The 22335-nt window shown below is 51.7% G+C and overlaps 1 protein-coding gene across 2 annotated transcripts in view; it reads right to left on the bottom strand.

Moving 5' to 3' along the window:
- Positions 1-1442: 1442 nt before the first annotated feature.
- DKK3 (dickkopf WNT signaling pathway inhibitor 3) overlaps positions 1443-22335 on the bottom strand; it is a 41766-nt gene continuing 20873 nt past the window's right edge. The window contains exons 5-8 of one of the 2 annotated variants that reach the window (XM_053560208.1): positions 5415-5507; positions 4249-4393; positions 3466-3622; positions 1443-2984 (exon numbers count right to left, since the gene is read on the bottom strand). In XM_053560208.1, the coding sequence (XP_053416183.1) occupies positions 2768-2984; positions 3466-3622; positions 4249-4393; positions 5415-5507 (612 nt within the window). In that variant the 3' untranslated portion in view covers positions 1443-2767. The remainder of the gene's footprint in view (positions 2985-3465; positions 3623-4248; positions 4394-5414; positions 5508-22335) is intronic. The other variant, XM_053560209.1, reaches the window with a different exon arrangement.

The following is a 22335-nucleotide window of genomic DNA, read 5'->3' as shown; positions in this document are numbered from 1 at the left end:
GGCTAAAAAGGCAAGGAAATGGACTTGCCTCAGGCCTCCCCAGGAATGCACAGGATGGCTGTCCCAGAGCCCAATGCCACACTCTGCTCACAATGCTCAGAGTCAGGAAAAAAGGGAGGGGGTGAGGGCAGAGACTCTCTTCTTGTTTGCCACTTTCCCTTTATCAGTCAGACCAGTGTGGCGTCCTGTGGCCATCCCTGGCTTGCTGAGGGGCTGGGAATAGCTGTGCTGAGCAGCTGAACTGACGAGGTCTGCCACGGCTTTTTGGCAGGAGCCCTGGATCTGGGAGAGAGCAGCGGTCAGAGATTCAAGTTCCACCTCTGCCCACCCGCCCTATATTTCATTTAGGAGTGTGAGTAAAGGTAATACCCCAGATACTCCAGATGTAAACTCCAGCTGAGTACTGTGCAAAGCCTCTTATGTTCTTGTATTTTTAAGGCTACAATGACAAAGTGGAGGAGGACAGTATACCTCCACGTAAGCTACAAGAGTGAGGGACCTAGTTTTATTTCATTCACTACAATATTTTCAGTCATTATATGGATGACATAATTTTTAGCTTCCTCTCTAAACACTTGCTCAAGTTTTCCTTGCCTTCCAGCTGCTGTGGATCACTTGCAGCTTCTCCTACATGGCATCCCACCTTCCTTCTGCCCACCGCCCACAAAGTCCAGAAAACTGGTTTTGTTTTGTTTTGTCTCACTTGGTTTAGCTGTATCTCCCTCATCAGACTGTGATGCCTTCAGGGTAGGGACCCTGTTGGGTTCAACTTGGCACCTCCAAAGCATATCACAACACCTGGTTCTGTGCAGAGTCTCAGTACTATCTGTTGAATAACAAATAAGGGTGTAGAGGGGTCATGATGGTTTTTGATACTGGATAGAGAACAGTTCCCTATTTGATCTTAAAATAATCAGTATTTTTTTTCTATACTAGATGTCTGGCCTACTGTCCTAGATCCTGTTTTTGTCTGACTCCTACCCATCATTTAATGTTTTAGCCCCTTCCATTTCTTCATCTGTTAAATGAAAAACATTAAATTCAATGAAGATTAAATGAGTTAATGTAGGTAGACAGCCTAATCTGTGCCACCCAGCTGACCTAAACATATAATAGCTTTATTATTGTAGTCCTTAAAGACCCTATAGTGTTAGGGCCCAGAACCACATTTGGCTCCCAAGGAAAGGGTCATTTGTTCTTTCAGAAGGCAGTGAAGCATTTCTGCTCTGAAGACTAATTTTTGTCCAGAAATGATTATAATATCTAAACTATTTTGATGCCAAGAGAGGTATGCTTCAGTTTTATGGAAAATTTATTTCTATGGAAGAAATCTGTCTTTAATTACAATGCAGGTCATTTCTATTTTACTTTTTTTGGCTGAAAGGATTTTATATTTATTTGAAGTCAAAAGGAAGAAAGGCGTCCAAGAATGACACAAGACTAGTTGAAGTGATTTATGCTTGATTTCTAAATGCAACATGTGTTTATACATAATTTAAAACTCAAAGAAAGCATGCTAATACAATCATGTACAACTTTTAACATTTAATAACTATGGATGAATACAGGATGGAAATAGTCCATGGCACCTGAAAATGTCATTTGTGGAACGGCATACAGTTCATCGTTCTCAGTTTGGATATTATAACCGTATTTCACAGAGACTGTCCTGTTTGATGTTCTCCATGTGGTTAATAATGGTCTTCAGTTGCTGCTAAGTGATTTTGCAAATTTAATTTATAATCCTGGGTCTGCAATTACCTAAGTGCTGTTTCTACAAGTTAACGTATATCCTGTGCTCCAATCATGTACCTTCAAAGTTACTAATGCAGGTGCTAACGGGGACAGTGTCCACACCACTCGTCTCCACTGGGTTGACAGCCTCCCCACACTGGTGAGATCACCAATATTTCTAACAGAAGCTTCATCTTAGATATCGGAACTAGTTTTACCTTAATTCCAGATGTGCCTCAAAAAAAAACCCAGAAGTCTCATTCTCCTTCATTTTAGGGGGTACTTTTGGTGTACTAAGGCTGGGGTGGGATAGTCCGGAGTATAACACTGAGCTTGGTTGGGCTCACACCTGGGGGCAATGGGCTCTGGTCTTCACTTGCTGTGTGACTTGGGCAAGCAGCTTGCTGTCTCTGAGCCCTCACGTTCCCTGACTGACAAGGAGAACACTGTACCCTCTGCAGGCCAGAAAGTGGATCAGTGGTGGATATGGAGATGCCGCCCAGGCACAGAGGTAGGAGCTGAGTAAAACCGCAGGATGCGTAAATGCACGTGACACGGAGCGAGCGGAACACTTCACTGCAGCCGCTGCAGGCAGCCCGCGGAAAGAAACTGTGAAATTCATGTTGCATTTTGCCAGGTTGACGTTAGCAAAGCAGGGCACTTTCACCACATTTCCCCAAAACCAATCACGGGGAAACTCCACATGCTTCCCATCCCCTCCCCTTAAACAATTCTCAAAGCGATCAGGACAAAATGTGCCACCTGACAGCCAGTGGAGGAGAAGCGGCCAGTGATGTGGACTAGGCCTGGCAGCCAGTCCTGCCCTCACCCAGCCAAGCCTTGGAGCCACGGCGCCTGGAGAACAGCCTGGGGGAGCCGGACAAATGCACAGCACCTCATCACATCAGGCCAGAGGGGAAATTTACCGGGAAAAGGACACAGAAAAAATCCTGGTCAGCCCACACCTCAAGGACACCCTGGGGAAATAAATTAGCTATTTCTATTGCACATCTACCCATGGCCGGGTCTGGCTTTAAATCTCCTCCCCTCCCAGCAGCTTGGCGGCAGCAGGCTCCCCAAGCCCCATCTCCTCGGCCATGCTCTTCTCCAGGTTCTCCAGCTCCTGGCGCACCTCCTCCATGAAGCCATCATCTCCATACTCATCAGGGGCATCCCTGGGCAGCAGGCCATCCCAGTCTCTGTCATGGCTCCCGACGAAGGCCGGCGCGCACACATACACCAGGCTGTGGCTGACAGAAATACCAGAGCGCGCTGGGAACATGGGCGTCCCTGGCCTGGGCCGCTGTCCCTGCATTCAGACTCTCTGCCTCACATCTCACCCCCTCCTCTCACCCACTTCCCAACAAGGTGTACATCAGGAGAAGGTGCTCCTCCCTCGAGCTGCAGGTCCGGCTTCTGTGGCCCCTACAGTGACACAACACCCCACTAACCCCTTTCCACCTGAGTCCAGGCAGGAGGCGGCCTGACATGGAGCATGGCCACATGCAGAGCCCTGGGCCACCCCCTCACTAAGATTCACCTCACCTAGATGGGCCCCCATTTACAGAGCTGACTGCTGACGGATTCGCCATCTGCGTGACCCAAGCACTTTTCAAGTTAAACAAACCCTCAATGGAATCTATATCTCCTCCAGGCAAAGCCTGCTCCTGTTCCTGTGGCCCCACGGTGGCACCTCACCTTGGCCCCAACAGGGAGGAAGGGGTGGCTCACCTGTGGGGCTGGCAGAGGAGGCCGCTGGCACATGGGCATCGGTCCAAAGCTCCATCAGGCTCCAGCTCCCAGGTGATGAGGTCCAGGAGCCGGCTAGCAGGGTCATGGCAGAGCTCACCCTCCACCGGCAGGGGTGTGCACACAGGGAACAGCAGGCCTGGAACCAGCCCAGATTCACCCTGAGCGCCCAGTTCCAAGCAAGAGGGCACCAAGGGGAGGGAAGAGAGAGTTGGGGTGGAGTCTCCCACCTTCCAGCCTTAACCCCAAAGCGCAGTTAGCTTTGAAGCAGGATGAGAAGAAACAGAATGGCTGTGTGGGCTCAGAGGGGGAATGATCCGGAGAGCTGAAGCAGGGACAGCTGGCTGGAAGAGGTGAGCTTGTGCTGGGTTTTGAGAGCCAGAAAACCTGGAGACGTTAGGAGTGGAACGAAGGCATTCAAGCCTGGGCGTAGCACCAATGAAGGCCTGAGGTGGGGCTCCGTGGGAAAAGTTGGGGCTGGTGAGATTCCCAAATGGGGTGAGGAGAGTGGAGAGAAAAGACAAGTAAGTGGAGCTGCATGAGGCCTGTGAGTCAGATGGAAGGGTCTGAACAAAGCGGGAGACTGCAGGAGCTGATGCAGGTCCCACAGGAGCAGTGTCCGCAAAGCCACCCTCCAGGCAGCTTCCCGAGGCAGCAGGCACTGGGAGCTGCGGGCAGGCAAGAGCCCAAGCTGCTGTGGTTGGCGTGGACACGGCCCAGGAGGCTCGGTGTGGTGGAGCCGGGGACTGTCCGGGAGCCACTCACCTCTCTGGAAAGCACAGCACAGCCCGGGTTGGCAGTCCCTCTGGTTATCACAGATGGTCCCATTACTGCCTCTGCTGGCCATTTTGGTGCAGTGACCCCAGACGCACAGCTGGTCAGCACAGCACTCGCTGTCCCGGGTGCAGAGCTGCAGGAGGCAGAGCAATGAGAGCCCAGCCCAGCCTGAAGACGCTGGAGGTGAGCGGGCTGACCACATCCTCCCTCAGCAGAGAGGAGACCCAGGAGGATGTGTTCAGTGGGAGTCAAAAGGGCGGAGGGGGGAGTGTGGCTGGTGAGATGTGGGGGTCGAAACACCGGAAAAGTGGCACTCAGGGGAAGTCATGTGTCTGAGTCTTTCTAGGTAGCTTGAGATTCTGCAAAGAACAGCAGGGTGTCTTTGTGCCTCCCCCCACTGCTAGGTCTCTAGGTCAGGAAGATGCGGACAGTGCCATGATTCTGTTAAGTTGGCAAAGAAGGCCCACGCGGCCCACCATGGGGATGGCCTGTGAGTGCTGGAGCCACACAGTGGTCAGAGAGTAAAGTGGGGGTCCTCGTGGCTGTGCCCAGAGATGGTGCTGAGTGGGGGAGGCGGGAGGTGCACCCGCAGCGGCCTCACGGCAAATGGCACCTGGTGGCACCATAAGTTTCCAAACTTATTAGCACACTGTGGTCCAATTGTCTGAATGAGAAAAAATGGAAAGACAAAGTCTGGGAGCCCTTGTGGTTCTGTTGAGTGGAAGGACCTTCCTCTGCCCTGGCTCCATGTTTCTCAGAGAAACCTTGAAGGAGATGCTCTGGCCTATGCCTTCTCCCTCACCATGTCCACTCTTACTGGGCAGACTGGGAGAAAGACCCAGGGGTGGGCTGTGTGTCTGCTAGGATGGGTCGTCCCCAGGGAAGGGACAGGCCTAGGGCCTCCTCCTCCTGCTCTCCTTCTTTGCCACCTACGAGGCAGACGCAGTGACCACAGACCTCAGGGTGGGTAGGTGTGGCCACAGGCCTGCAGATGGCCTCTGCCATCTAGAGTGGGATGACTTCCTGCTCCGTTCAGGAGTCAGCTCTCTGGGGTTCCCTCCCCGTCACCGAGGAAAGCCCAGCTGAGACCCCTAGCTTCACCCTGAGGTCCCCATGACTCCTGGTTGCACCTGGAGGCCCCCGGGTGTACTCACTGTCTGTGGGGCCCGGCACGGCTGGCAGGTGTACTGGAAGCTGGAAAACTGGCAGTACTTGGCAGGCCCACAGTCCTCATCAATGATGCACTCCTGGGGAAGGCAGGGGCAGTCGTGTCAGCAGAGGCAGAGCAGCCGCTGGCACCTTGGAAGGGTCAGGCTGTCTTTGCCCCCGAGTCTTGACTCAGCTCAAGAAGGTGAAGAAAGGCCTGAGACGTCAGTGGCTCCAGAGCACTGGCCTGCCTGCTGCTCTTCAGCACCCCTAGTCCTGCAGGCCCGGTGGGCTTCCTCAGGGGCTTCCTCCACAATGCAGTGGAGGGCCTCAGGGCTTCACACCCAGTTCACACAAGCACATCTGTGTACCCCCCTTCCCATCCACACCCAGGGCAGCAGCACTGGAGCTCAGGCCTAATCCTCAATGTGGAGCAGATGGATTTAATAAAAATTCCTAATGAGGTCCAGGCCTGCCTGACGGCACAGGAAGGGCTGGAGGCCCCAGCAGGCTCTGCTGACTGGGAAGACAGAGGAGGCTGTAGAGGGCACATGACTGGTGACCCTTCCCGGAGGCCACAGCCCAGCCCTGCAGGGTTCTGGGTCTGTGGTCTGGGCAAGAGGTACGGGTGGCTGACAGCTTCGAAATCAGAGGAGGGTGGCTGGAATCTCCTCTCATGGCTACCAGCTCCACCTGGCCAGAGACATGAAGGCAGAGGGAAAGGAAAAGGAGGGACTCTGCCCACCCCTGAGGCTGGAGTCACAGAGGAGATACATGGCAGAAGGCACTGTGGCCTGCTGGAAACCAACTACTTTAAAGCAGGGAGAGGAGGGCAGAAGAGGGGGGGAAGTGATGACCAAGGCAGCCATCAATCATTGTTCCTTGGTGGTGCCAGTGTCACACGAGCGTTGACATCCCCCGTCTCACTCAGTGACTTCTCCTGGCAGGCACAGAAAGACTCCACCCTCAGCCCTTGAGCCAAGGGGGCAGGGCTCGGCATGTGGCAGCCAGAGGTGAGAAAGCCTCCTGAGGCCTGTACTCTGGGGCCTCTGCAAACCTGGAAGGGTCTTGGCTGGTAAAGGAACCTATTTTCCCCCTCTGACCCAGGGCATCCACCATCCTGAAAGCAGGTGTGGAGCTCAACCCAAAAAAAGCCTGGAGGGCAGGCCTGGACCTCAGCGGCAGTGCCAGCCCCTGCTCTGTGAACTGAGGCCCACAGTGGAGATGGGGAGACTAAGAGCAGGGTCCTACGAGAGTCGGGGATAAACAGAGAAGCCCGGGCCAGGCCTGAAAAGTAGCTGGCGTCCTCTGGCCAGCACTGGGGTTTGGTTGAGGCCAGACCTCTGCACAGCACTGTTGCCACCCAGCCCTGAGGTCAACCCACAGCCTGGCACACCCCAGAGTGTGGGTCGTGCTCTGCTCACCAAGCAAGGAAGACCCATTAGGGAGACCCTCAGTGCCATCGGACACTGTCTTCCCACAGCCCCCTGGAGGATGGTGGGAGGAGGCCCAGGTGAAGGCGTCCACATTTCTTGCTGTGTAGGAGTCACCAGCAGACACCAGGCTCTGCGCTCAATGAGGGCTTCAGAATAACTGAAATGCAGTTTAACTCTTGACTATAATTTCTCAGGAAGTGTCAAAGGAGATCACATCGCTGACACCCTAGAAAATGACCTGACATTACCCTTCCACACGTCTCCCAGGGCCCCACCCAGCTCAGCCAGGCTCTGCCCACTGCGCTGATCAGCACCACAGAGTCAGCAGCTCACAGCCAGGATGCTCCCTTGCAAACATAGCCGTGGATGCTTTTGTTCCTGTTACTTTCTCAAGAACCCTCACATGTCAGGTATGACACCATTGCTGTTTTTATGGATAAGAAAAATCAAGGCTCTGACGCAGGTGGAACAGCTGCCCCCAAGTGAAGGGGCTGAGCCAGAACTACAGCCCACATGGCATAAAAAGGCCCAGGGCTGGAGCAAGTCAGAGGCACTCCCTGTCTCAGCCCACCATGCCCTGCTATTCACATACTCAACGCCGGGCACCCCAGCCAGAAGCTGCCTGACATTTCTTCCACAGCGGCACAGCAGGAGGATGGAGTGGGAGGGCTGACATTTGGGAGGGAGGAAGGGCCTGGAGGCACAAAGCAAGAGGAACCCAGGGAGGCAGGTATGAACAACTTACAGCTTACAACCACGGAATTTCTTTGCTGATTCACACAGAAAAAGACCTCACCGGTAATCAAGAAAATGCAGCTTAAAAGAGCAAAATACCATTTTTTCCACTTAGAATGGAAAATGTTAAAAAGGTTGATCATAACAGCCCCCCAAAGATGCCCATGTCCTACTCCCAGGAACCTGCAGATATGTTGTTATATGAAAAGGAATAAAGCGCGTTGCAGATGGAATTAAGGTTGCTAAATAACTGACCTGAAGCTGGAGAGATAGCGCGGATTACCCAGGTGTGCCTTATCCTAATAAGGGACCTCAGAGGTGGACAAGGGAGTAGAAGAGTCAGTATCAGAACAAGGCCATGTGCGAGGTCATGGGGACTCCACTGGCCCTGGTTGAAGATGGAAGGGGCCCACGGGCCGGAATCTCCCCTAGAGCTTCCAGAAAGCCCTGTGCACACTTCCATTTTAGCGTAAGGAGACTCATGTCGGACCTCTAACTTCCAGAACTGGGAGACAGTAAATTTGTGTTGTTTGAATCCACTAAATTTGTGGTAAATTGTTACAGCATCAATAGGAAACTAATAGAATATCCAATGTTGGTTTGAGGAAATGAGCATTGCCAAATGCTTTGGGGTAACTAAAATTGAGCTTGGTTTTTTTGCATCAGCATCTATCTGAAGTTAAATGCATGACCTTTGACCCAGTGATTTCTCTTCTAGGACTCTCCTCAGAAACACTTATCCATATGTGCAATATCTGAGTACAAGAATGTAATCGCCTACATTGTCACGTTATTTGTAATCCGGAAGTAACAGAAATGCCCAACAAGAATGAACTGATTAAATTATTGTACAGTCACGTCATGGGAAAATGCTTCCTTGTAAACATTAATAAGAATGAAATAGTTCTTTGCATAGTGATTCTATAATACATTGGAAAGTCAAACAAGCATGTTAGAACATCATCAGCCCACTTGTGTAAAGCGGAAAAATACCAAGTAACATGCCTGTGCCCAGGACTGCACCTGAAACATCAGGGACACAAAACAGATCCATGTTGAGTAGATGAAACAATTTGCAATTTGCACGACTAACAAAATGCTGATCATTACCAATGATTGGAGAACCAAAGCAAAATATACGTGTGTGTGTGTGTATACATTCTATTAACTTGGCTCTCATTCCCCAAAAGTCCTTCTAGACTTGGAATTTTCACTATATACTCACTTCCTTTTCCAGATCTTTAATTAAAAATATGAGTTAAGGCTCTTCCATCCACCCACGAGAGACCCTGCTGTTTACAATTCTCCAAGAAAAGTACATGTTTATCCTTACGATGATCTTCCTTTCTCTAAACAGGCTACTCAACAAAGCATTCCCTGCAAAATTAAATTTTTTCTAAGTGTGGAAAAATTTTTTTGGTGTGGAACTTTGCCGAAGACCTTTGAAAAATCTAAATATACTAAAGCTGCTGGTTTCCTTTGCTGACATGTCTTTGATAGGGCTCTGGTAGGTTGGTTCACACGACATCCCCACAAGCTTGGGGCTTTTGTTATAATAAAGCCCACCAGCTTGCCTGGCGTGGGTGTGCAACCATCATTCCTAGCAGACCTTAGATATGCTTTTTAAGAATTATGATCATACTAGAAATTTTGGGACTTCAAGATACACAAACTAAATCCTGATTTTGCCACTTAAGAGTTGTGTGACTTTGGTCTGCTGACTCGGCCTTTGTTAAAAATGAGGGTGAGAGCAGGAGATGTCTCTCGGGGCACCTGCACGGAGTTAGTGCACTGTGAAGGGTGGCCACCCAGCAGGCAGCTGTACACTGCTCCCCCTCCCACCCAAAGCCTGATTCCCCCCCAGTGCACCCCTGCTGAAAGACAGGGCTAAGACAAAGGAGCCTGATGCTTCCACCAACACCAACATCTCTGTCCTTGTTGGCACCTGGGGATTGAACATCTAGTCTTATCTACATCCCAAGGGTGCCAAATAGTCATGGGGCGGAGTGCTCTCTTGTCTCCTAGGCTTTCTGTCATATAGCTACTTCCACTGGGTCTCTCCTGCGGACCCCAACCAGGAGGGGCAGGTACCACTTTCCCTGTTGTTAGAGACTAGCCCTCCACCCTTATCAGAACTGAGTGGATGGCCAGGAGGACACGGGTTGGTGTCCCAAGCACAGCCAGGCCCAGAGACCAGAAATTCGGGTTTCATTCTTTTCAATATTTAGTTGCTCTTACCTATGCTCAGGGTTATGTCTGTATTTGGGCCAGTGTGTTAAAGGGACCTCAGCACCCACCTGGGGCCTGACGGTGAAGGAGTTGAGATCTGAAGAGGCCAGGAAGGGGAAAGGAAGGCTTGGCTTCTTCCCCTTCTAAAGACTGTGGCAGCTCCAGGCTCAGGATTGTGTTTTGTGAAGAGCAAGTATCTCGCTGGGCCCTACGACTGGAGAGGGACTCCCTCCTACACCAGGCTGAGCAGAAGACGTACACTAAGGACAAGGTGCAGGCCTCGCTAAGCATCGCACAGCCAGAGATGCCTGGTGGAGCACCTGCCCTTGGGGGCTACACCAGCATCACGCCAAGAGATGGAGCCCAGGCACGGGAGGGCGGCAGCACTGGACCCCACCACCTGGCACAAGTTCCCTCTAATTCCCTTGGTGTGGTTCTTGTCCCCACTTCACAGACATGGAAACTGAGACTTAAGGTGAGGAATCAGCCCAAAGTCACCTGGCTTGACTAAAGCAGAGTCAGGAGTTCTAAGGCAGGCTCTTTTCATTTCCTCTCCACGAGGTCAGTCACAGTTTAGCAGAACCTGCCTGGGACAGGGCCCTGGGCCCCACGTGTCCCCAGAGACAGAAGGCAGGAACTCTAGGCCAAGGCCACAAGTCTGTGGGCCTAAATGTCACTAAGGCTGGGTGACAAAAGCCAGCTACATGGGCTTCAGTGCTCCCCTCCTGGCCAGCCACTCCCCATCTGTCCCCATTCCACCCTCCCATCCTGCCTGGGAAATCTGACAGGCAGCCCAGAAGCCGGGACCACGGGGCTGCAGCCATTCAGGGATTCTTTCTTTGTCAGCCTGAGGAGGGATCTATATTTAGAAAGCCCAGAAGCTGGCAGGCGGCAAGATGCTGACGGGGACGGCATAGATCTGGCAGGGATGTGGGGCTGGAAACCACCCCGGTCTTTCTACAATTATGTGAAATAGTGGAAAATGGCAAAGGAGCTGTCTGAGTCTTTGATTTTCCAGTTTTTAAAAAGGAAGAGAGGCTCTGAGGACGCAGAAGCCAAGCTGTGGAGAGGGATGGGAGTAGCAAGCGAATCGCGTCTGTGTGGGGCCGGCGGGTGCGCTGCTCCTGCGGTACCTCCTTCCTCCCACTGGCTGGGCATTGGTTCTGCCACACTCCTCAGAAATCCCAGACGTCTTCATTTGTTCTCAGGAGGCCCAAAGGAGGAGGCCACATGGGAGGCTGAGATAAAGGAATAGCCTGAGCCCAAGAGTTTGAGGTTGCTGTGAGCTGTGATGTCATGGCATTCTACCGAGGGTGATAAAATAAATAAATAAATAAATAATAAAATAAAACAAAAGAGATAGGATGTGTGCAGAGCTTGGCAGCCTCCACCCAGAACATCTCTCCCTTCAGCAAGAGGGAGTTGCAAGGTCAGCTGCGCTCTTGGTCCATTTTTGTGCTGCTACATAGGACACCTGTGTCTGGGTGATTTACAGCGAACGGAGATTCCCGGGCTCACGTCTGGAGGCTGAGAAGTCCATGATGGAGAGGCTGGCGACCAGGGAGGGCCTTCCCACTGCCTTGTCCCACAGCCGCTCCATCATGGACTTCTCAACCTCCAGATGTGAGCCCGGGAATCTCCGTTCACTGTAAATCACCAGGACACAGGTGTCCTATGTAGCAGCACAAAAATGGACCAAGAGCGCAGCTGACCTTGCAGGGTGGTGGGGACTAACTCATGACAGGGGTACAAATGAGGCTTCTCCTGCGCTTACGCTCGGGCCGACGGATCTCCTCCTCTTCACAAATACTTTCTCTACTGAAAAGGCCCAGACCATCAGGCGGGCGCCAGGGCTCTTACTCAACCCCACAAGACAACCTCCTGCTTCATCCTGGGCACCTGCTATGGGGCAAGACGAGAGGGAGAGGGACAGTGGCATAGAACTACAGGAGGGCCTTGGGCTGGCCACCTTCCGAGGGGGACAATCCTGGGCAAGTGGCACCTTATTTCATCTTCACACTGTCCGGCCTTCCAATGCAACCAAAAGAGGCCCCATTTTACAGACAAGGAAACTGAGGCAGCGAGATGACGCTGCTTGCCAAGGTCACGAGTCAGAAGTGGCAGGGCTGCACTCAAGTTCCGCCTGACTCAGGCCAGTGCTCTGTTGAGATGAGGGCAACTGCTGGGGACTGCGTAGGAGGGAGAGGTAGGGGTTGGCCGTGTGGGGCAACAGAGCGCTCCGGAGCTCTGGAGGAGGGGGCTGCCAGCTGTGCTCTTCTGTGCAAGAGAGCAGGGGCCTCGGAGCTGGCCCCAGCACTGGGTGACTGCAGGGTAACTAGAGGGTTAGGAACAGGAAGGGAGAGTGGCAGGCAGCCTCCCTTTTCCTTCTGTGCAATTTCCAGGTCAGGTTTTCTCCATTCCTGAGAGTCCTTGTTTGATCTTAAAACCAGGTCCATCAGAGGAGCCTGTAGGACACAGCTATCTGGAACACAGCAGGGCACTGCTGGTCTTTCCTGGAGCCTGCGCTGGAAACTTTCAGCCTGCACAGGGTGGGGCAGGCCCCAGACCTCACCAAGGGTTCTGGCCTGACCCACGCTGCAGAGACTGCCCTCTGGAAAAATCCAGGAGAGAGCCAAGAACCCACGGGTGCCAGCAGTTATCATCCTGCAGTGCCAGTGTCTGCCAAAGCCTGGGCCGCCTGGGGCTGCTTTGCCAAGTCACAGCCCAGGGAGAGGAAGATGTCCCTTGGGGCTGGGGACCAGAGCATGGAGGATGCCTGCTCCTGGCCCTTCCATGCCCCCTGTGCCCAGGTCATTCAAGAAGTTGTCTTGGAGTTCTCTCTCTCTCCTCTCCCTGTCCCCGGATCCAGAGCTCCCTGGGGAGCCTCCTCTCTCCATCAGCCTCTGGAATAGTTTGTTCCCTCCTCCAGAGAACTTGTCCTGCTGCCAAGCCACAGAGAGCCAGCCCCACTCACAGACCTTCCCAACACATTCTTTCACCCTGAGTGGCGTTTCCTCCCAAGAACTCAAACCCTATTTAATTCCAAAGGAAACTTCTGCATGTTCCCGAGTCATCTCTGATCGACTGAGTGGCTGTCATTCAGTCTGGGTTAGAAGCCCTCTCTACTTACTCTCCCTCAACACTTTCCTGGAGTCTGTGGGTCTACACAGCCCCCATGCCTGTTCCAAAGGCTTGTGGTGGGGGTGGAGCCCCAGGCCCGGCCTGGTTTGTCCTTCCCCAAACACATCTAGTGTTCTATATGCAGAATATGGGAATTTCAGGGTCCAGAACATCAATAACATGACAGCTCCTGGTCCTGCAGCACTCCCAGTTCTCCTAGGAGTACACAGAAGGACTCAGTCCTGCCCCGCCTCAACGTGTCTGGGTTCCAGATTGCACAGGACCCCTTAGATTCAGGGCCTCAAAGTAAGATTTTCAGATTTAGCGAATAAAATTACAGGACACCCAGTGAAATTTGAATTTCAAGTAAACGACGAATAATATTCTAATATAGCATGTCCTCATTATTGCATGGCACAGACTGAAACTAAAAATTATTTTACTATTGTACAGGGAGTCTTATATATTATTCTGCCAACTGGATCAACATGGGGTGATTCAGCAATAGTATTCTATGGAACAGAGTGGGGTGGTCTCGGTCAGGGGAAGAGGGGGAGGAGAAGCCAGTGGCCCCAGGAAGAGGGATGTCCAGGAAGGTAAGCCACAGGGCCCCAGGGAGCCGGCTTCTGACCTTGGCCCTCAGTATTCCAAGGGAGGAGGCCAGGAGGTGTCCACCCCTCTGTCACCACAGAGTCTGGCCTGAATTCAGGGCCTCTGTGTGTCAGCTGCAGCTTCTGCACAAGGATTCCATATGAGGACGGTGATCGTCATCAGACATAGTCACAATGACCAAGATTTATTATGTTTCCTGTGTGCCAGAGCGGTCCTGTGTCCATGAATTATATTAATTCATGTAATCTTCAAAACAATCCACCGAGAAAGGAGTGTGATTATTTTCTATTACAGATAAGGAAACTGAGGCACAGAGAGGCCAAGTAACTTGCCAAAGTCACACAGTGAGTGAGTGGCGGAGCTGGGATGTGAACTCAGACAGCAAATGGGGGCCAAGATCCAGGAAGATGCTCCTGGCTGAGTGTCCCATGATAAAAAGAACAGCTGCAGAAGTAGAGGACAGACAGGCTCCCCAGTAGAGCAAAAGATGCAAATCATAAGAGTGAGAACCCCTGTGTTCCACCTGGCACCTGCCTTCTTCCATCCACTCAGGGGAGCAACCTGCCTCAGCCTCTGCTCCCCCACCTGCAAGGGGGCCTGACCATACTCCCCTTTTGTCAGGAAAATGGGGGCTGGGCCAGGCAACGCCTCGGAAGGAGCTGCCCCCTTGCAGCTGTGACTGTGGTTCCTTGCTGCAGACTCCAGGCTGGAAACCCCCAGGGCCTACAGTGCCTGGGTACAGTACAAAACAGCCAAGCCCAGGGCAGTCTACAAAAAGTCCCCATGTGATTTCAGAAGAAATGCTTCTGGGGACTGGCCCAGGGCCAAGTTTTCACCAGGTTCCCAGGAACTGAATCCCGACCTGGGTCCCAGGAGAAGATGCTGAGTGCCAGACAGAAACAAAGCCGGCTCCAGTCCTTTCCAGCTCCACCCTCATGAGGGGGCTCTATTTCTGCCCAGCTCCTGCCAGGAAGCTGGCAGGGAAGGGCACTGGCAGCTTGGGGCTCCGTCTTATGGGGTCTCCACCCAGACAGGGATCAAGGGTCCCCACTGGCACAGTGTGGCAGCAAAGAGGTGAGTCTACAGTGCAGCCTGTCTCCCTCTCCACAGGTCCCCCGGCAGCCCCAGCCCGTCATCTGCCTAAAATGCAAAGCTGATTAGGCATGTCTCTGGTCATCATTGTTCTGAAAGCTGCTCCAGCAGAGGCCCCCCCAGGAGGCTGAGGGTGGGAATAATTTAATCAACACATAATCGGAGGAGGAGACAGCCCTCCTTCCACTGGGATGTCAGCCTGCCTGTGCGATTCTGGCAGAATAAAACACTGTGACTAGGAAGGGGCAGTGAAGAAGGAAGTGCATCCCCCAAGGACAGGGCAGGGGCCTGGAGGGCGGCACCGGGCAGCAGCTGGAACCCACGCGGCATGCCCCTCAGTAGCCTTGACCTCTCTTGGCTTTAATTCTCACTCACCAGCAACCTTCAGACAACCTGGCCTGGCCGGAACCCTGACACAGAGAGCAGGTGTCTCGGATGATGTCCCAACACTCCTGCGACTGGAGAGAGATGCTCCTCAGCCAATTAAGAACCTGGCCTAGGGCGGCGCCTGTGGCTCAAGGAGTAGGGCGCCGGTCCCATATGCCAGAGGTGGCGGGTTCAAACCCAGCCCTGGCCAAAAAAAAAAAAAAAAAAAAAAAAGAACTTGGCCTTTCAGTTTACACATTAGTGAGGTCTGAATTTAGTTAGCAAGAGGGCTCAGAACGTCCAGTTTCTGGATCTGCAGGCCTTAAGGGCCCTGAACGCTAGCAAATTCACCAAGGTCTTGAATCCCCACAAGACTGTCACCCTGAAGATATTCCACCATGACCTAGAGTCCAAACTCTGCAGGGCACACAGAGCTCTCAAAGGTCAGTTCCCAACCTGCCTTCCAGCCAGATTCTTCTGACCCAGATTTCCCCCCATGCTTCCAGAATGCCCCTACTTCCCTCGTCTGCTGAATTTATCTTTAAGGAGAAGCACAAACATCTCCTTCTCAATGAAGCCTCCCCAGCTGTCTGCACAGGGCAGCGAGCACCTCTCCTGTGCTAATCTCCCAGCCCTGCTGGATGAGAGAGGGAACGTTTGGGCACAAAGGATCAACAGGTGTTTATAAGATTTATCAAGACTTGAGCTGGGAATGCCGAGATTCAGGTTGAGAGGGTGATGAGCGTCCACTATTGGCTTTCCCCCCGAGGGGAGATCCTGTCCGGCAATACTCAAGGTGACCCATGGCAGGTTAGTCATTGGTGTCTCCACACCACCCAGGCAGGAGGTGTCTCCATCCCCACAGCCTCCTGAGACCTTCACTTGAATCACCTCTCCTTCTCCACCCACAGCACTGACAGCACCTGTGGACCCAGGGATCGTTTCTAGAAACAGAAATCAGTGTTCTCACCCCCCAACCCTCCATCCACTCCCCAGGAGGTCACCTGGGCTCCAGCGGCTCACATCTAATGAACTGAATGTGGAGACAGTGACACTGCATGGCTTTAAGCCTCGGTCCTAAGAGGCACTGTCACTTTCATTTGGTTCTTTCCTTGGGCAGATACTTGTCCTCTGAGCCACGCCACCATGCTGTGGGGATGCCCAGGCCACCATGCTGTTGGGCCACAGTCCCAGGCAACAGCCGGGAGCACAAGTGAAAAAAGCCTCTGGGGGTCTCCAGCCTTGGGCACTGAGTCGCCGCAGCTTCAAACTGAGGTCACAAACTTCACGGCCAGAGACAAACCATCCTGACATCTCCTGTCCAAATTCCTAACACACAGAATCCAGAAGCATAACAAACACGTGTTTTACACCGAGTTTGGGGCTAATAGATAAGTGGAACGCAGTGCATCCAAACTCACCCTTGGCCTTGCCAGCCTTCCTGCCTGGCACTTTGAAGGTGGTGATCTCAGGGCTGGCAGGTATTGCCAGTGCATGTGGGGGGTTGCCCCACCCCGCAGGTGGATGACTGGAGCACAACGGCAGGCAGTCGTCTGGGAGAGGAGGCTGGCTAACATCCCTCTGGCCTTGGGCAGGCTGGGGCCTCTCCAGCCTGCTTCACAGCTCTCCAGGCCATTTCCCTCACCCAGGCATCTCCCCTCACTGTTCAAGGGTCAGGCAGAGCTGGCATCTTATGAACCTGAGTGATTTTTTATAAGACACCAATCCTTGCTGGTATCCTGGTCCCTGGGTCAGCTGTGGGGCTGCTCCCTTGGTCTCATCCTCTAAGCCCACCCCTCAATCCCAGCCTTGACCCCATGATGCTGGAAGTCCAAGGTGAAAGTCTTTATGCTTTCTCTCTTTTTAAAATAACTGTTTCAGGCAATGAACAGTGGACATCAGAAGCCACTGCGGGGAATGATGTGGGCCCTCCAGGGTGGTCTGGGGAGTCATGAGTGCTCCTTGACCATGATGCGTCAGGTGTATGGCGACAGCCCTTTCCTCCTGGAAGGAAACACAGGTGGAGACACTTCTAGGGGACTGTGACAAGCCCTCCTAGAGGACACAACGGACCCTCCTGGGAAAGAAGGGTCTGGACTGCTGCACTCCAGGAAGCCACAGCAGGGAGGTTTTCCCCGGAGCTGCCAGGTGGCACAGGTCCGAGGGCTGCACCTGCTCTACCCTCCGGCCTCTCATCCACATACTCGGCCTCCATTGCTACGTCCTCCTTCCTTTTCCCATTGAAGGATAACAATAGAGGACACCCTCGGCCACATCTGCACCCCCAAGGACACCCTCGTCCACATATGCACCACCACCACCACCCCCCGCCTCTAGTCCTACAGGCCACAGCTGCTCTTGGTGACACACCCAGAACTGGAGGTCCTCTCAGTGCTGGCACGTGCCCCAGACAAACAAGGTTCACCCCTGGAGGGCAGGAGAGCCACTGCCATGGCAGCGGTGTCCTGGGCCTTTATGCCTCCATGGATCAAGGGACACCATGGCCAGGCCTCGGGGCAGAGGTCAGGACAATGTCTGACTTCGTGTCACCTCTCTCAGAAAACTTCTTCCACAGCCCCTAATGAAATCCTCTTCCTTCCACGCACAGCAGTGAACAGGACTAGATTTAGTTGATCACATAGTGCCCCTGTACCGGCTAGGCCTGGGATAATTCCCATGATTGGCTATGCGAGTCCTTCAATTATGATGGGGCTGGAGGATGGCGGGACAGGACCAGGGCAGGGCAGAAGCGTCTGCTTATGCTTTTCAGTAACTACAAAAAGCCAAGTAGGATCTGAGAACCTTCTCACTGCTCAGCCCCATTTCTGGTGCTTTCAGAACACTCCCCCTCCTCCCCCCAGCTTATGGATGACAGAGTTTCTCTCTGTATTTACTCAGTCACTTTCTTGTTTACTCTTTTTATATGCGTCAGGGAGCTGACTCAGCCTTACCCAATCTCTTACAACTGGTTTTGCTTTGCCTTGGGAAGGAAGAAAGGACACGTGCCATGTCCCTGCACCTGTGCAGCCCTGGGCGACACTGCTCAGACCAGGTCTAGGTCCTTCTGAGACTCAGCCCAGAGGCTCACGGTCTGAGTCATCTTTATCTCTGTCCCTCACACAGGCTTGAGGCTGGAGACTTCAGTAGGGCAAGTGACATCTTCTCTAAGGAAGAAGCAGGTTCCAGGGCCGGCGATCCCTCCTGACACATCAAACATCTCCCCTGGATGTCTCCCCTGGTGAGACAGGTGGCAGAGGGGGAAAGGATGCTTCACAAAGCGGTTCCGGCTGGCAAGCTGCATCCGAAGGCCAGAGGCCTTCTCAGAGGAAGACTGACCCTCGCTGCTGTCACCAACAGCAGCAATCTGTTCAGGCTCCCCAGCCAGCTACTTACACTGGTATCAATGGCAGATCTGGGCGACTCCTACAGCTGAGGTGGACCCCAATCCCAGCATGTTCAAGATTCTCCAGGATGGGCATAATGTAAGGGTATATGGCACACCTCCTAGGTGTGGGACACACCACAACAGGGACTTTACCTAACAAATGCAAACGTTGAAACCTAATTGTTTGTATCCTTATATTAATCTGAAATAAAAATAAGAGAAAATAAGGGGTCTAACCACTTTGGCAGCCTGATGAAGCTCACGGACCCCTTCTCAGAATAACACACGTAGATGAGTAAAGGAAACCAGGCATCCTTACAAAGGAAGGCTGTCCTGCAATACAGGTATCAAAAGATTTGAGATCTAGTATTTTATGGGATTCCTTATCAGCACACCATATAGCAAGATCAAGCGGCAGGTCTGACAGCTATTTTAATTTCTAAGTAGTGATGAACGTAAATGCTATTTCAAGGTATGTGTAACAACAGTAAGAATATAAAAATGTCTGTGATTGCTATTGGTACAAAGCCCTTGTTAATAACACCGTAGTTGGTTGTCTACATTTAAGGTTGAAGGAACTACTCAATTTAATTGAAAAGTAAGTCAAAATAAAATGCATTTCTCTTCCTACGAGTTCAAGCCAGATTAAGAAGGATATTCTGAGCGCTGGCCCCATATGCTGAAGGTGGTGGGTTCAAACTCAGCCCCGGCCAAAAAACCGCAAAAAAAAAAAAAAAAAAAAGAAGGAAATTCTGTTGTATGCCAAGGGTTAAGGCCACTTCTTTGGCTTGGCGACAGTAGCTCCGTGGTTAGGGCGCCGGCCACTACACTGGGGCTGGCGGGTTCGAACCCCACCCAGGCCTGCCAAACAACAATGGTAATTGCAACAAAAAAATAGCCAGGCCTTGTGGTGGGCGCCTGCCGTCCCAGCTACTTGGGAGGCTGAGGCAACAGAATTGCTTAACCCAGGAGTTGGAGGTTGCTGTGAGCTGTGACATCAGGGTACTCTACTGAAGGTGACAAGACTCTGTTTCAAAAAAAAAGAACCACTGCTTTAGGGCTTCCAATCCATCACCCTCTTTTAAAAATATGGCTCAAAAAATTCCCTCAATTGCCTTTAAAAAAAGAATAGGAAAAGATAAAGAAAATGTAAAGCAACAGAAAACAAAAGCTAAGTTGTTTTTCCATGGGCAGAAAAAAAGTCACTTCCCCAAGCACTCGGCTGGGGAGAGGGGTGCCTGCCATCCCCCTGGGCCTCTGCTGTGCTCCCAGCTTCCAACCTCCTCCAGCCCAACTATTTCCCTGCCCTCAGCATTATTTTTTCTTTCCCCACAATGTTCTTGCATGGTGAGGACAAAAAAGGGGCTTCTGGAATTTTTTTAAATTTTCATGTTGAATCATTTCAGCTAATGAACCTGGAAAAAAACCTTAATATATTTCAGTCATGAAAAAAACATATGCTTTGACCTCATTTTGCTCATAAGCATTTACATCAGATTTTGCTTCACCTTTGTGAGATGGCAGGAAATCTGGGACGCTCCAGCTCCAAGGGAGAGGCTGTGTGCAGATGGCCCAGGGAAGGTGGTTGGGCACACCCAGGTTTCCTGATGGCAGACACCTTGGAGCCACCCGCTTCACAGTTACCTCAGTGGAGCTCATGCTGGTGCACAAGGAACCCAGCTCATTGTGGGGACAGCCCCAGCTCTCCCAGCAGAGACCCCGGCCAAGAGCGCTGAAAAGACCCAGGCCCCCCACCGTGAGCTGCCCATCGGCTTCCAGGTCTTGCTGGCCGAGCCTGGGTAAGTCATTTACCTGGACTGGACTGCAGTTTCCTCACTTCAAAGTAATTTTAATTCTAAATTTTTAAAATTTAATAATAAATTGTATTCCCTCTAAAATGGGAATGAAAAAGCCTGACTAGTAATGTGGCTAAAAAAATTAAGAATGATAAGCATGCCCCACATGTCACGGCATGTGCCAGACATTCTAGCATTATCAGCAAGTTTCCCATTTGGTCTTTTTGTAAGGTCGTGCTGTGCACTAGAAGGAGTCTAGGCTTTTGAGTAAGCAGACTTATTTCCAAATCCCAACTCTGTTATTTACTAGCTGGGTGACCTTGGCAAGTCACTCTGTGCTTTTAACTCCTCATTTCTTTTCAGACAGCTTCTCATTATGTCATCCAGGCTGGAGGGCAACAGCCTCACTACAGCTCACTGTAGCTTCAAACTCCGGACTCGAGCAATCCTCCTGCTTCAGCCTCCAGATAGCTAGGACTGCAGGTACATGCCACCACCCCCAGCTAATTTTTAAAGCTTTTTGTAGAGATGGGGTCTCACTATGTTGCCTAGGCTGGCCTCAAACTCCTAGCCTTGAGTGATCTTCCCATCTTGCCTCCTAAAGGACTGGGATTACAGATGTGAGCCACCACGCCTGGCCTAATGCCTAACCTTTAACACCAGGCTAGTACCTCCCTTGTAGGTGGGTTTGGTAAGAGTAAAGAAAACAGCTTACGTGAAATGGTCACCCAACATGGGGCACATGGTAGATGCTCAAGAGTATTTGTTCTCTTTCCTTTTCTCACCCTCCAAATCCCAGCAAAGCTGTGGGAGGTGAAGGGAGGGTGTGGGGAGCAGCTCTGCCCAAGGCAGGCACTGCACGTGACTACTGACTATAGCATGTGGGCTCTCTCCAGAGAAGGAGGTTCCCACAGACATCATCAGGGAAAACAGAACCCCAGAAGCAAAGAAAAACAGCAGAAGTTACTGGGTGGGAAAACTTGCATGTGTGTAGCTGAGCCTACGTTCTGCTGCTTGCCAGGCCCGGGAAGGGCAGGGTCTGTTGGCCTCTGCCCAGCTCGTCACCTGGGGACCTGCTGGCCTGGGGAGCAGGCCCTGCTCCATCTTCGAGCCAGGATGGATGTTTTTCCATCCTAACCACTATTCCCTCCACTTTGTGTACCTGCTGTTTCTTCTCTGGAGGCCCTGAATTATGAGACTATGGCAAACTCAAGCTGTTTCCCCCGTGTTTGTATTTTCCACATCACATCATGGAAATGTGGTGGAGGCCTCTTCAGACACGGGAGCATGCCACCCACTTCAAATGCTCCTCGTTGGTGCTTTAGAACATTCTTCTTCAGTGGCAGCACGTCTGACACCCAGTCAATGGTGAAAACAAAAGTAGGTGAGAGATTCCATAGTTCCCTGACCATCCTCCTCTGACCCCAAGGGGTTCTGCCACCCCGCGGAGGAGAAGACCCTGTGTTCCTTGCCACAAAGCTGTCCTTTTGTGACTTTGGTCTTCCATTTCAGTCATTTGGGACAGGGGTCATTCAAAAACTGTTGTTACGAATGACACAAGTTGTAACCAAGTGGTAGAAGGTTTATGATCAAAACTGCCCCAAAATTATGGCTGTAAATTCCCATAATTTTTTTTAATCAGAAATATATTTTCTATCGAAATGGCCACAATTTCTGTCTGAGTTGCAGTTCCACCATTTAATTATCTATCATGACTTTTGGAATCTAACTTCTCTAAACCCTAGCATCCACATCTGTAAAACAATATATTGCCCAAAAATTGATGTTCAAAAATGCAGATGTATGAATGAGGGCAAGAAAATAACAGGGAGGCTCATTTATCAAACAAATGAAACTCATTTACATACTTGCAGCTCTTTATTGAGCCTTTGCTCAAGGACTTTTACTTCTGTTTATATTCCCCAGTGTCCACCTGGCTCATACAACTTTCATCTATGTAATGTGCTCATTCAGCTACTGAGCACCTGCCCCATGTCAAGCACAATCACAGGGATACAGAGATGACACAGGACAGACAGGGTCCCTGCCTTCCTAGAGCTCACAATCTTTATACACTACTTTATGAACTTCTGATTTTTCTCCTCGGACCTAAGAAAACCCTTTCCCCATTGATCCTCACCATCTTTCTCAGCATGAG

This window comes from Nycticebus coucang, chromosome 14, assembly GCF_027406575.1.
Source record: "Nycticebus coucang isolate mNycCou1 chromosome 14, mNycCou1.pri, whole genome shotgun sequence".
Classification (NCBI taxonomy): domain Eukaryota; kingdom Metazoa; phylum Chordata; class Mammalia; order Primates; family Lorisidae; genus Nycticebus; species Nycticebus coucang.
This window is presented reverse-complemented; position numbering and strand designations above follow the sequence as displayed.